The sequence below is a fragment of the Heteronotia binoei genome, chromosome 1 (assembly GCF_032191835.1).
Source record: "Heteronotia binoei isolate CCM8104 ecotype False Entrance Well chromosome 1, APGP_CSIRO_Hbin_v1, whole genome shotgun sequence".
In the NCBI taxonomy this organism is placed as follows: Eukaryota; Metazoa; Chordata; class Lepidosauria; order Squamata; family Gekkonidae; genus Heteronotia; species Heteronotia binoei.
Genome location: NC_083223.1, coordinates 247,717,516 through 247,732,084, shown reverse-complemented (window position 1 = coordinate 247,732,084; position 14,569 = coordinate 247,717,516). Strand labels below are relative to the sequence as shown.

Here is a 14,569-nt window from a genome sequence, read left to right as displayed (position 1 = left end):
CTGGGGAAGGAAGGAAAGAGCCAGAATTTCTTTTGCCCAGTTTCCTGGATCCTATGGGAGAAATACAAAGAAAGCACCTTTAAGACTGAGTGCAAATATTTTACGGATTTTTTAAAAAATCTTTGTGTTTGTCTATGTCCTTTATAAAGCTTATATTTCTGCTACCTAATTATAAATAGGTACACTTAAGGCCTGGCTCAACAAGGTCTCATTTATGTCAGATTTGGCCCTCCTAACAAATGAGTTTGACACCCCTGGCTAAGACTGTTAGCATCCTGACAACCACAGGCCAAAAGAGGCTTGCCTAAGGTTACTTAGCACACTCACTGTTCAAGATGTAAACCTACAGCTCCTCTAAATCCTTAACCACTGTGCTCTACCAGCTTGTTCTTAAGTGTCACTATTGTTCCCTCCTAAGCTCTGCTCACGACCTGAGTTCGATCCCCGGCGGAAGCTGGGTTTTCAGGTAGCCAGCTCAAGGTTGACTCAGCCTTCCATCCTTCCGAGGTCAGTAAAATGAGTACCCAGCTTGCTGGGGGGGAAGTATAGATGACTGGGGAAGGCAATGGCAAACCACCCCGTAAAAAGTCTGCCGTGAAAACATTGTGAAAACAATGTCACCCCATAGTCGGAAACGACTGTTGCTTGCACAGGGGACCTTTCCTTTCCTTGAGAATTCAAGGATTTGAAAAGCAGATCTAAAATATGAAAATTAGTCAATAAATATGAGACAACAGCAAATATTTAAATATTTTAAAGTTAGAAATAGGCCATTTCCTGTGAAGCTTCTGCTGTGTCTTACCTGCAATCTGGTGTCTTGTGGGCAAGTTGCCAAAAACATGGAGAAAAAAAATGACCTGCCCCTTTAATAGAAGCTGAGTAGTCTCTTCTTTACCAGGTGATGCTGGTTTCCTCTGTTCCCAAAAACCTTCCAACTTTCCATTTCCACACTTTAAGCTGTTATTAAAGGAGCAAAAAATTTTAACTCCAGCTTTTTGCCAGCCCCACTTATGTGATCAAAGTGTTACCAGCCCATTCCAAAACCTGTTGCAGATTTTGCAGGCATGGTGGTCAAACTTGCTTAATGTAAGAGCCACAGAGAATAAACATCAGATGTTTGAGAGCTGAGAAACATGAACATCAGATGTTTGAGAGCAGAAGGCAGGCAAATAGATTGGGTAAGAAAGAAGGGAAAAGAAAGCAACTTTAAATGCATTTTCCAAGCTGCCAGCTGGCTTGGCTTGGAAGAAGTGATTTAAAGAGAAAAATGCTTTCCCCATGCCAGGGGCTTCAAGAGCCACAGGGTGTAGGGAAGCCTGAGGCCCCTGAGAACAGCCATCTGCAGCTGCTGGGTAGGTGGGGCTAATCTTCTTGTACCCACAGAAGCCACACCCACAAAGGGGGCATGACTTTTATAGATCCTGCTTCTATAAGAGGGTTGCAATGGGGGCTAATAGTGTTGTGCAAATCCTTTTTGTTTTTAATCAATTGTTCCCAGAGATGGGCAACTGGAATTTCAGGCCAGCTGCAATGGCAGGTGATGAGGCAGGTGCTGAGGGGTAAGTTAGGTCTGTCCAGAAGCTTGCCAAAAGATTTTTGCTTGCCTCGCATGTTCCTCGGTAGGAGGTTCAGGCTGGCTTTTGTAGGCTGAGAGTTCGGCTTGCCCTAGGTGGGCTGAGTGCTGGAAGCTTATTATACGGCTCTTATGATTTGCAAATGCTGAAAGTGAGTGGTTGCTACGGGGGTGCAGTAGCGTGGACACAGATGGTGCCAATTTCCCACCGTTGTGACAGCCTCCACCTGCTTTCATCACCCCTCAAACTAAGTGGCTTTCTGCACAGCCAGGCCCCCCAGAAGATGCTGCTTCAAACGGCTCCTAGTCAACCTAGACAGAGGCTTTCATCCCAGTTCAGGTGACTGTCCTCTGGATGTTCCCCAGGTGGCTGAATGCAGAAGTCTTGTTAGGGTCCCTTGCTGCGGGTAATTGCCCATTAATTTGCTCTGATTGCCTTTAATCAGCTAGCAGGCGCTTACTATGCCCAGGAGAGCAGGTAATCCAGCCATTTTGCAGAATTCAAAGCTGTTGCTCTAATACAAGCATAAGTTCTTTGAACAGCCAGAGAGTGTCTTTTACAATCTCTTGAGCTCTCATGGCTTAGCCTTAGAAGCTTATTCTTGGGGAGGTGGGGGGAGGGAGAGAGGAATCTACTGATGTTAATTATTTAATTTATTTTTTAAAATGTTGGTTATGCCCCACCTTTCTCTCCAATGGAAACTCAAGACTGTTTAGATTCTTTTCTATTTTATTTTCACAACAACCCTGTTGGGAAGGAAAGGCTGAATATGTGCAACTGGCCCAAGATCACCCAGCAAACTTCCACAGCACAGTGGGGATTCCAACCTGGATCCCCCAGGTCCCAGTATGGCACTCAAACCACATCAGTGTAGAAGCTAAGGGCTCAACCAGGAATTTTGGGCCAGTGGGGCTTCTATGGAGCAGAAAAGAACTTCCTTTCCTATTAGTCTGGTGGCATTTCTCCCTGTGGAAAGGGAGGGACCCAGAACTTATTGCTTTCTCCAGGTATTGATCTGGTCCAGGTGGAAGGTCCAAAAAAAATCCTGTAATTGACCTTTTGCCCTCCCTCTTCTTGCAGTGGTTCCTTTCTTGAGGGGCCTGTGACCCAGCTCCAGCTTCAGGATCTTCAGCCTGTTTTCTATGAGGAGGGGGACCGGAAAGGGAGGCCAGTGATCTTGGGCACTGGAGGCTTTGGCACAGTTGAGCTGGTAAGGCCTTGAGCGGGGGGGTGGGGGGGGCATGGCATGTGGTGCATCGTTGCATCCCTTCTGAACTCCTGATGTCTCTTTCCATGTCACCTTTCCTGTCTCCCATGTGCTAAGCAGACCCACCAAAATGATGGGCTGGGCTCCTCCTGGGCTAGGATCAGTCCTTCCTTTTGGTTTCCCCACTAAGAAGGCAGTGCTTTAAAACCCCAAAAGAGGGGGGAGGGGTTGCCTGACATCTTAGCACTTCACATGACCAGTTAAAAAGAAGTGGGTTTAAGTCCTAGGATACTGTGGTGATAAAAAGTCCTCCATCATGCATGTGAAATCACCATGGAATATGTTCTTCACTGGTCTTGCAAAAAACTTTCCTTTCTTGACTGTAGATTGCCCCAAAACACAGTTTGCTGACCAGAGTTGAGATCTGTTTTATTTCCTTTAACTTACTTTATACCCTGCCTTTTCCCAGTTGGGATCCAAAGTGGCTTACACTGTTCTCCTCCCCTCCATTTTATCCTCACAACAACCCTGTGAGGTAGATGAAGCTGAAAGTGTGTGACAGTCGTAGAGTGACTCCATTGAGCTTCCATGGCAGAGCAGGGATCAGAATTTGGGTCCTCCAGATCCTCATCTGACACTCTGATCCTTACATCACACCATATAGGGAGTGGGTGAACCTTGAATCAAAGGGCTTTGTAAGAGCAAAGGTCTCATCTTGAAAGGGTGAGTCAAGATCCCATCCATCCTACTCCACCTGGACTGTCCCCTTTGATGGCGAGAGTGACCTTCTGACAGTCTGTCTCAGCAGTCAGGCTCCAGAGCGGCCCATCCCCTTGCTGCCGTTATCCTGAGTCCCATGGGCATCTGTAGTCATGGCTGAAAATGCTCCTCCCAGGTGACTTGGTCATATCTTCTGGTTTTGTCCTCCAAGGATCAGATCTTTGGCTAAGCTGCTACCAACCAGGTTGGGGGAATGTTTGGGCTTGCAAATGACTCTCTGTAGATGGCCTCTTTGTGCCACATTTCTTTCCCCTCCCTGCCCAGGTTTGCTACACCAACGAGGGCCAGGACCATTTCTTTGCTCTCAAGCGCCTGCGCAAGGACCACATTGTGCAGAAGCGCCAACAGGAGCATGTGCTGATGGAGAAGAAGGTGCTACAGGAAAGCCGCTCTCCCTTCATTGTCAGGTGGGGAGCTCACTGGGGCAAAGGAGGAATGCGGGTGCAGTTGGTCAAAGAGGGTAAAGAGTGAGCTGTCTCTTGGGTACCATAGAGACTGGTTTTCCCTGGGGAGGTCCCTGGAGCAGGTCACGTGATTTGTTCAGTGGCATTATGCTTTCTAGGTGCACATGGGCACCAATTCAGATTGAGACTGCTCCACAGGGTGAGGAGGCTTAGACCCCACCCCTGTACCATTTTCTTGACCTGAAATGGTATTGGGGAGATGCTAGGGTTGCCAACTCTGGCTGGTAAATTTCTGGAGATTTGGCAGCAGTGTCTGGGGAAGGTGGAATTTGAGGTGGGGGATACGGTGGCTTAGAGTCAGCTCTCCTGAAGTTTTCCTGTTCTCCAGGAGAACTGATCTCTGTAGTCTGGTTATCATCTGGGAGAACTCCAAACCGCACTTGGAAGTTGGCAATTCCAAGAGATACTGCTTATTCTATTTTTTTTAACCACTGTGTCATTTTCCATTAGCAAAACAAACTTAATTCAGGACTTTTTTTTGTAGCAGGAACGCCTTTGCATATTAGGCCACACACCCTTGATGCAGCCAATCCTCCATGAGTTTACAGGGCTCTTAGTACAGGGTCTACTGTAAACTCCAGGAAGATTGGCTACATCAGGGGTGTGTGGCCTAATATGCAAAGGAGTTCCTGCTACAAAAAGAGCCGTGAATAATTGCTGTGGACAGCTCCAGCACTAAGTGAATGCTCTGATCCCCCTTGACGAAGTCTGCACAGCAATTATCTATTAGCTGGGATTTCCCCCTTTTTGTTCTGTTGTTCCATTTGGGAACCATAATTTGTAGCTTGATATACACCAAGCACTCAGTGGGGCAAACAACAGCTCCTGGGGGTGGTGCTGTTTCAGGCTGGAGGAAATAGTGTAGATGGAAGATGCAAAGCCACTTTTCCTGCATTCCATGGTGCTGACCTGAATCTGGATGGTTGAGGCCTGGGAAATGCGGAACTTCAAAATTCACCTCTCTCTGGCTGCAGCTGCAGCAACCAGAATTGGAAACTTCTGATCTGAGCTCCCAGCATGCCTCTGCAGCACAAACAGCAAAAGCTATTACTTGTTGTTGTAATCATGGGATCTAGTACAACTCAGGCTGGGAGACAGCTTATCTAGGCTTTGAGGAGATGTTACTGGTTGCTGAATCCAAATTTGAAGAAGCAGCTTAAAGGGAAGAAATGGTCCTAAGCAGCTAAGGACTTTCCAAGCCCTTCCAGGGGGCACTTGGGGGAGAGAAGGAGGAAGCAGCAAGCAATGAAAGCCAGTATGTTCTCATGAGAGCTTCACCTATGAGAGTTAACGTGGAGAAAGTCACCCAGAGTGCAACTGGGTGCAAGTAACCCACATCCCATTTCCTGTAATAGTGGGGTCATGGCTTTTCACACACACACCCTGCTTCTGGAGATTTGGGGAGGTGGAGCCTGCGGAAGGCAGGGTTTGGGAATAGAAGGGACTTCAATGGGGCATAACACCAGAGAGTCTATTTTCCAAAGCAGTCATTTCCTCCAGGTAAACTGATCTGTTACTTGGAGATCAGTTGTAATCCTAGAAAACCTCTAGTCACCACCTGGAGGTTGGCAACCATGCTTCCAGAAGTAATGTGCACAATCATAGTAGGTTATTTTCTCTCCATTAGTATGAGTGCATTAGGATGGGGGGGGGGGGGGAGATGGAAGTTTCCTGCTATTACAACTTTTCTCCAGGTAGCAGAACTCAGTTCCCCTGGAGAAAATGGCTGCTATGGCAATGTACCATGCAGAAGTCGCTCCCCTCCCTAGGCTTCACCCCCAAAATCTCCAGGTTTCCCCCCACTCAGAGCTGGCAACCCTAGTGCACATACATTTTGGTGCTTTCTGGTTGGGTGTGTTTATTGTGACAAGGCCACCACCACTTGAATCTGGCATGTAGGGGAAGGGGGTGTGCCTCCATCTTGGTGGGGATCCTGAAAGGCCACCCCCAAAAAGCTAATTTACTGCACCTTCCTCCCTTGCCTTCCAGATTATATGGGACTTTCCGTGACAGCCGCCATGTCTACCTGTTGCTGGAGTTCTGCCAAGGCGGCGAGCTGTGGGCCAAGCTGCGCGAAGCGTACGGAGAGGCAACTGGGTTGGGGAAGTCATGAGGCAGAAAATAGCAGTGAGCCTATGGGATCTAAGTGGCAGGAAGGAGCCTGAAAGAGTGGGAAGGGGAAGATGGTGGCTTCCTCTGTGAAGCTTTCGGTGGAATGCAGGGTGGTGAGACTAGCACCCCCTTCTGGCTCATCTGCCTCTGAATCAAAAGGCCAAACTCCCTTGAAGCAAACTTCTGTTTAAGTATAGTTCCATCCTGCCCCTCAAGGAGCACAGGGTAGCATGCATTGTTTCCATTCTGCCCTTATGACAGCCAGGTAGGTTAGGCTGAGAGCATGACTGAATCAGGGTCATCCCAGGGAGCTTCTACGGCAGGGTGAAGACCTTAACTTAGGTCTCCAGAGCCTGCTCTGGTACTCTAAACACTATGCCATGTTGCTGACTCTGCCAGACAAGGAGGTTTCTTGCCCCATTTAAGCATAGTAAGAGTTTTATGGATTTCCTTCTATAGCAAAGGAGTCTGTAATCTGCCTTAAAATCTCAGTGGAAAAGGTGGCCTATCAATAAGGTAAATAAAATATGGGTATAGCCAGACTCCTCACCTCCATAAGGCCGTCTCTGCTCCTAAAAACATGCCTGTGAATCTGAGTGAAGGAAGCAGTGATGCTATTACTACATCTGTCTCCTTTAGTGGGACTCTGAAGTCTGAGTCTTGCCTGTTAACCTGGGATTCTCTCTCCAGCCGCTACTTCTCGGAACCCGTGGCCGTCTTCTGTTCTGCCTGCGTCGTCGAGGCCCTGGACTACCTGCATAACCAGGGCATTGTCTACCGTGATCTGAAACCTGAGAACTTGATGTTGGATGCAAAAGGTTATGTGAAGCTGGTAAGGCAGAAGGAAGGGCAGCAGTTCTTTGGAAGAAGGGACTTGGGACCCAGACTGTCTTGGAAAGCATCTTGTCTGTCTCCATCAAAAGAGCTGATCCTGTGAGGGTGTCTGAACAGTAAACTGTGGCAAAGGAGAATATATTCGGAACATGTTCAGAGGCACTCTTTTAAATGTCACTCATGGAAAAAAGGCTCTGGATCTTGCACTGGGTAAAAGGCACCTCTGTAAAAGAGCTCTGCTCTGGGTGGGGACAGGACAGTACACTTGGTGGGAGGTCAGGTGTAGAGTACCTGCCTGACTCTTTCTAACCCTCTCCCTATCCTCTTCTTTGCAGGTGGACTTTGGCTTTGCCAAGGCTCTGAATCCTGGGGAGAAGACCTATTCCTTCTGTGGGACTCCTGAGTACCTGGCGCCTGAGATCCTGCGCCACGAAGGGCATGACTATGCTGTGGACTTCTGGATGCTTGGGGTGCTCATCTATGAGATGATTGTGGGACGGTGAGGCTCTTTTCTCTCTCCTCCGTCACATGCCGGGATTGGGGTGGGCTCCTTTCTGAGCAGCAGATTCTCTCCCCTTCCTTCTGCGTTGCTAAGAATGAGGGTGCTGCAGGCACCAGAGAGAAACAAAGCCTCCTAAGCATGTGAAGAGTACAGCAGGGCCCTCCACTGGGTCTGTCTGGCCAAAGTTTGCTTGCCGTTTGCCTGAAACTGGAGAGCTGACTGTATCCCCAGCAGTGTTCCCTCTAAGCTGAGTTAGCATGAGCTACCTCACAGATTTTTAGCCTCCAGCTCACACATTTTTGTCCTAGCTCAGGAAGGATGGCCCCAGAGCACATTAATTGATGCAGTAGCTCACAACTTTAATGCCAGAAACTCACAAAGTAGAATTTTTGCTCACAAGACTCTGCAGCTTAGAGGGAACCTTGGTCCTCAGAGAAGCGTCATGGCAGTCAGTCCCTGTGGTTGAGGTGCTCTTACTTCAGATACAATTCAGAGGCAGCATTAAGATGGAAGCACATTTCTGCACACGCTGAGCAGAGCAGCTTGCTAGGTTCATGGGGGGGGAGATGGTGGGTGGAAGCAGAGTCTATAATAGTGGCACCTCTGGAAGAGAATGTTTTACCCCCTCCTGTGCTGGAAATTTCAGAGTACTTTCAGCCAATACCAAACCAGAAGGGTGGGATTGAGCCGTTAGGCTGCCCACGGCTGGTGCTAATCATCTCCTCCCCGCCCCTCCGTGTTTTCCCACAGTCCCCCGTTCCACAGTCCTGAGCCTCAAACGACTTACCGCAAGATCCTGGATGGAATCTTCTCTTTCCCTGTGTTTGTGAGTGATGCTGCCTGCTCCCTGGTGGCCAAGCTTTGCAGGTGCCTCTCCCCACTGCTACCTGCTCTAGAGGGCTGCAAGGGGGAGGGAATATGGGTGGAACAGATCTGGCCTGGGTAGGGAAAAAGCCAGTCTGATTGATGCAGCACGGGGCTTCATTCACAAAAAAGCTCACTTCATGCAGTGAGAAGGGGCAGTTTTGGGTTGAGATAGAGGACAGTAACATGTTTGAAGAAGAAGACTGCAGATTTATACCTCACTTTTCTCTCTGAATCAGTGACTCAGAGCAGCTTACAATCTCCTATATCTTCCCCGCAACAGACACCCTGTGAGGTGGGTGGGGCTGAGAGGGCTCTCACAGCAGCTGCCCTTTCAAGGACAACTCTTACGAAAGCTATGGCTAACCCAAGGCCATTCCAGCAGCTGCAAGCGGAGGAGTGGGGAATCAAGCCCGGTTCTTCCAGATAAGAGTCCGCACACTTAACCACTACACCAAACTGGCTCTCACATCCCACCTAGCTTGCTGTAATTCAGATGAAGAATCTAAGTCACCTATGCAGAGCTCCAAGAAAGAAATTAGAGTTGCCAATCTCCAGAGGGAGACAGATGTCCTGGGATTACTGCTGTGTAGCTGCTCTCCAAAGGACAGGGATCCATTCCCCTGGAGAAAATGGCTGCATTGGAGGGTGGCTTTTGTGGTATTATTCACCTTGGAGGTCCCTCCCCTCTCCAAGCCCTGCCCTCCCCTGGCTCTCCCCCAAATCTCCAGGTATTTCCCAAGCAGGAGTTGGCAACCCTAGGCAAACTGACCTTCTTTCCTCACCCTTTTGCCAGACGTAGACCAGGGCAGCGATTGGGGACCACCACCAATGGGATCCGGGCGATCCGGAAGCACAGGTATGCCTGCTGGGTCAGACATTCTCTGCTAGAAAAAGGACTGGGGGTAGCAAAGAGTTTCTAATCCCTCCTGATGCAGGAAGCTGCTAGTGTTTAACAAGCTATAGCTTCTGTAAGTGAGGGAGCTTAATAAAAGCCCCTAGTGCTACCTGGGGTGAGCCAGCTTCAGCAGCTGAAGCTTTTCTGAAAATTGCTTTCTTTACCTGACTGAACATTTTCCCGTGCAAGTTTTATGCTCCCGGGGCATAGCCGGCTTGTTCATCTCTTTGCTTTGCAAGTGCTGGCCTCTCATGTATGCATGGAGCAAAGGGCGTGTGGTTAAGTCAGGTCAGAGTATTAATATATGGAAGAACATAAGGACTACCTGAGTAGATCAGGCTAATAGTTCATCTAGCCCAGCAATCAGTCCTTGGAGCTTTTCAGTTGGATTTAAGGGCACGGTGAGTTTTAGAGCTTCGGATCTTGTAGGTCATGTAGTCCAGCCCTCGATAAAGATTTGTATGCTGTGGACCCCAAGGACTTGTGGGGAGGGGAAATGTCATTTCCTTGCCTGCTTTCCCCATTTGCTGAGTCTCTCTGCTTCTTTGTGCTCGCCCCCCCTGCTCTTCCCACAACACTCAACTTCCCAATCTCTGCCTTCAGCCGCCTTCCTTCTCTTGTTCCCCTTCTTCCATTGTCAGGTGCCAGTAGGGGTTGCCATAGTAACCCCCAAAAAGCTGTCCTAAGTTTGTGCAAGCGCTGATATTGCAGGGAAAAAGATACCATTCCCCGGGGATGAGGTTAAGCGCTCAGTTTTGTTTCAGGTTTCTCCATCAACTGGTTTCTCTATAAACTTGGGGAAGTCCCCAGGGTTGGCTTACACATCTGTTCCAGTCCACAGTGGCCTATGGTGGTCTTCTTTACCTATACATTGATTGTACTTGGGAATTCATATATGCCTCACTGAATCTACAGGAAAGGAAGAAGTGCTCTGTTAGTTAATCAATTGTGGGTGTCAGGCTGTGGCTAGATGGTAAAGCATTTGCCTTGTATACAAAAGAACTTGCGTTTGAGCCCCTGCCATCTTTAGTTAAGTCCTAGATAGTGAACACTGGGAAGGCTCTTTCTTTTCCAGAGACTTCAGAAAACTCCTCCAAATCAGGGTAGACAGCAGTCATGTGAGCAGATTTACCCTTGTGGAAGTAACTTCATATGTCCAATGCTCATGTTTAAGGTTGCTCTGGAATAGGTTCAGGATGGGCAAAACAGCATTTGTGTAAGACAAAGAGCCCAAAGACTGGGAACTCAATCTGGCTGTGGTCTTGTTGGGGATGGACTTGGGACACCTGTTGCTCTTGGGACAGTGCTGGAGTAAACCCTGTGGAGGCCCCTAGGCAGTCGAAATCTCAGGCCCCCTCTCGCAAATTATCTCAGAGTTGGCGCGCCTGCCCCACCGCTTGTGGCCCCCGCTGCAGCCTGCAGGCAGCTTCTCAAAAGCCCCTTTGACAAAGTTGCAGGGGAGAGGCAGGGAGAAGCAAACTTGGCAACAACGCCAGCAGCAGCTGCACCAGGCAAGTTGGGCAAAGAGTAGCTCAGTTGCTGGCTGGGAGGGCTGCAAGCGGGGGGAAAACCAGGGGGGAAAGCTGGCCCGGGGCCCCTAAAGGTGTGGGGACCCGTAGGCTAGTGCCTACCTTGGCCTAACTGTTAATCCGGCCCTGTCTTGGGAACATGCAGCAGATTGCTGAAGGAGTTTGGGTTAGCGGCAAAAGTGGGGCAACGTTTGATCCCCTGACTTACCTGCTTCTCCTTGCTCACATCTTGCCTCCAGGTGGTTTAGCTCCATCTCCTGGAAGAAACTGGCACTGCGTCAGCTTGAGGCCCCTACCGTGGCAATGCTTAAGCAGGTATGAGTAGTGTGGGGGCTGTACATGTACAGAGAGAAGGGGAGGGGAGAGAGAATGAAACACAATCCCGGAAAGGAGCTGGTCCCAGTTAGTGAAGAACTGCTGCTCTCTTGCCTTCAGTACTGTGCCAGGTACTAATTAAAACATTGGAGAGGCAGATGAATGCAAATTCCCGGGAAGCAGAGCATCCCACAAGGATGTGCTGAGAAATGAGTGAACTGCCGGTGATTCCTGCCAAATGGCCGTGGGAATACGCAGGTTCTCCAGTGTTGGAATGCACTGAGGAGGAAGGGTGACAAGCTGCTTACTCACAGTGAAGTCCTTTGCAGAGTTACTCCATCCTTAAACCATTTGGTTTCACTGAGCTTAGGGGAAGGATAACCCTGCCTTGGATTGCATTGTCAGTCTTTAGGAGCTGTATGTAAGTGATTGCACTGGAAAGAAGAAAAAGAAGACGACCGCAGATTTATACCCCACCCTTCTCTCTCCTTTATCTTCTTCCCCCACAACAGACACCCAGTGAGGTAGATGGGGCTGAGAGAGCTCTCACAGAAGCTGCCCTTTCAAGGACAACTCTGCGAGAGCTATGGCTAACCCAGGGACATTGCAGCAGCTGCAAGTGGAGGAATGGGGAATCAAACCCGGTTCTCCCAGATAAGAGTCCGCACACTTAACTACTACACCAAACTGGCTCTCAACAAATGTTGGCCTTGCAAATCGCCATTATGATGGCTTGGGTCAGATTAATGAGGCATTGAGAGCCCCCCACTGTTGACCACAGGGGTGCAAGACAGCCCCTCTGCCTGATGCAGTCTTCTCCCTGTCACCGTAGAGGGCTCCCAGTAGGAACTATCTAATTGCCCTGTCTCAATAAGTCTTTGCAACAACTGTGTGAGGTTGGCTGGCATCACTTACCTAATACCTGGTAGCTGGCATATTAAGAGAGATGGTGTGAAGTCAATGCTGCTTAAGTGGGTTCATGGTTGAAACACTGAGGAGATGACTTGTGCGTATGTTTTGCCAAATGGCTGCAGGAATGCCTTCGTCCCAGCCTTGTGGTTAGGTTGGGTAACAGGCCCTGGGCAGTATCTCTCCTTGAACCTGCCTCCAGAGGGCAGCCCTGTCATGAGTGCGGCCACACTTGCCCCGAAGTCCGACTGGGAGGGTAACCCTTCACAAGAAGCTGGAAGTGAAGCGATCCTTGACGCTTTTGGGCATTAGCAAACATATAGATATAATACACACACAGTGAAAACAATATGATAAAACTAACATCTGCCCTCTTTCCACATGTGAATGTTTGCCTGTGGTTTCCTCAATGATGCTGTGGCTGCTGATACAGCAGTGTGTCTTCCATATGGTGGGTGGGTTTCCCTGTCCCCTCCCAGTATCCACACTGGCCTTCTCCACAACCCCACTGCACTACCAGGATCCTCTTCTAAGATTTTTTAACCGGCAATTGACAATCCCTTATCTGTAAATTAGGGCTTTTTCCCAGAAAGCCCCCCCCCCCCCCCGCCACAGCAGCATGGCAGGGCAGGTGGGAGAATGGCTAGGTTTTATGTTGTAATCATTCTGCAGCTGACTTAATAGTAACCTTTTGGGGTTTTCAAGGCATGAGACATTTAGAGGTGGTTTGCCATTGCTTGCCTCTGCAAAGTATCCCTGGACTTCCTTGATAGCTTGCCATCCAAATACTCGGGGCTTTTTTGTAGGAAAAAACACAGCAGGAACTCATTTGCATATTATGCCACACCCCTGGCACCAAGCCAGCTGGAACTGCATTCCTGCATGTTCCTGCTCAAAAAAGCCATGCTATAGTAACTATGGTGGACCCTGCTTAGCTTATGAAATGGGGGTAGGCTGGGCTATTCAAGTCAAGGCCTACTGGGGACTAGAGCAGAGGTGATGTGGTGGCTAAAAAGGCAAATGCAATTTTGGGCTGTATCAACAGAAGTATAGTTTCCAGATCACGTGAAGCGATGATATCGCTTTACTCTGCTCTGGTAAGACCTCACCTGGAGTATTGTGTTCAGTTTTGGGCACCACATTTTAAGGGTATAGACAAGCGGGAATGAGTCCAGAAGAGGGTGATGAAAATGGTGAGGGGTCTGGAGACCAAGTCCTATGAAGAAAGGTTAAAGGAGCTGGACATGTTTAGCCTGCAGAGGAGGCAACTGAGAGGTGATATGATCACCATCTTCAAGTACTTAAAGGGCTATCATATGGAGGATGGTGTAGAATTGTTTTCTGTGGCCCCAGAGGGGTAGGACTAGAACCAATGGGTTGAAATTAAATCAAAAGAGTTTCCAGCTCAACTTTAGGAAGAACTTCCTGACTGTCAGAGCAATTTCTCAGTGAAACAGGCTTCCTCAGGAGGTGGTGGGCTCTCCTTCCTTGGAAGTTGTTAAACAGAGGCTAGATGGCCATCCGACAGCAATGAAGATCCTGTGAATTTAGGGGGAGGTGTTTATGAGTTTCCTGCATTGTGCAGGGGGTTGGACTAGATGACTCTGGAGGTCCCTCCCAACTCTATAATTCTAAAGGAAATGATTCTTGTATTGGCAGAACCAGGAAAACCCAGGCTTTCCTATCCACACAGCTGCCACTCTGGCTTTGCTGTGATCTTTGGTAAAACATTGCTGGCAAAGGAGGCTTGGGAAATGTGCCATGATGCTGGGGGAAAGAGAAAGGGAAAACCTACTTTCAAATAGCGTACATTTCTGGGATAAACAAGCCATGTGTAAGTGTCAAATTACCACCATAAAAACAAGCAAAGGATATAAAACAACTTTCAGCAACCTAAAATGGTATTCATAAAACAATCATCAGGCTAGAAATGGGCCGTGAACCACTAACAAAGATGGAGTCTTCACAGTTAAAAGCCTCAGTTAAATTTAAAATAAACAAGGTTTTGACTGAGTGCCTACATGACAGTAAAGTGGGCACCAGCTAAGTCTCAAAGTAGGGTTGCCAGCAAGCTTGAAGAAAAATGTGCTGTCTTTTATACAGAGGCTTAATAGGATGTTACTTACCAGGTCATGGTAAGTAACTTCCATTTTATTGACCTCCATTTCACAAAAAGGTTCAGCTGCCCATTGTCACACATGAAGCCTCTGCTAAAGGTGTAGGATATTCTTCAGCCTGTTGGCTGTCCTAGTCTCAAGGGGGGGGGAAGATGTTCCAGAAGTGAAATTCCGCCACCAAGAGAGCACCATCTCATCAGGCAGGAGCATTTCTGTGGGGTTTGTGAGGAGAATCTTACCTGATGAGCTGGTCTGTACAGGAGGAGGTGGTCCTTCATTTATTGGGATGGAAAAACCTTGGAGTCACAGCTGACTTATGGAGTTTTCAAGGCAAGAAGATGATATTGGATTTCTATCTCACCCTATACGCTAAATCTCAGAGCGGTCACAATCTCCTTTACCTCCCCCCACACAGACACACACAACAGACAATTCCTGCAAGAGCTATGGCTGGCCCAAGGCCA

At 48.6% G+C, this 14,569-nt stretch overlaps 1 protein-coding gene across 2 annotated transcripts in view; it reads left to right on the top strand.

The window, feature by feature from the left end:
- LOC132580290 (cGMP-dependent protein kinase 2-like) overlaps positions 1–14,569 on the top strand; it is a 185,941-nt gene that overhangs the window by 22,580 nt on the left and 148,792 nt on the right. Inside the window, exons 11-18 of one of the 2 annotated variants that reach the window (XM_060251022.1) lie at positions 2,655–2,784; positions 3,826–3,968; positions 6,015–6,104; positions 6,828–6,969; positions 7,307–7,470; positions 8,224–8,340; positions 9,134–9,196; positions 11,004–11,090. In XM_060251022.1, coding sequence (XP_060107005.1) covers positions 2,655–2,784; positions 3,826–3,968; positions 6,015–6,104; positions 6,828–6,969; positions 7,307–7,470; positions 8,224–8,340; positions 9,134–9,196; positions 11,004–11,085 — 931 coding nt within the window. In that variant the 3' untranslated portion in view covers positions 11,086–11,090. The remainder of the gene's footprint in view (positions 1–2,654; positions 2,785–3,825; positions 3,969–6,014; positions 6,105–6,827; positions 6,970–7,306; positions 7,471–8,223; positions 8,341–9,133; positions 9,197–11,003; positions 11,091–14,569) is intronic. The other variant, XM_060251014.1, reaches the window with a different exon arrangement.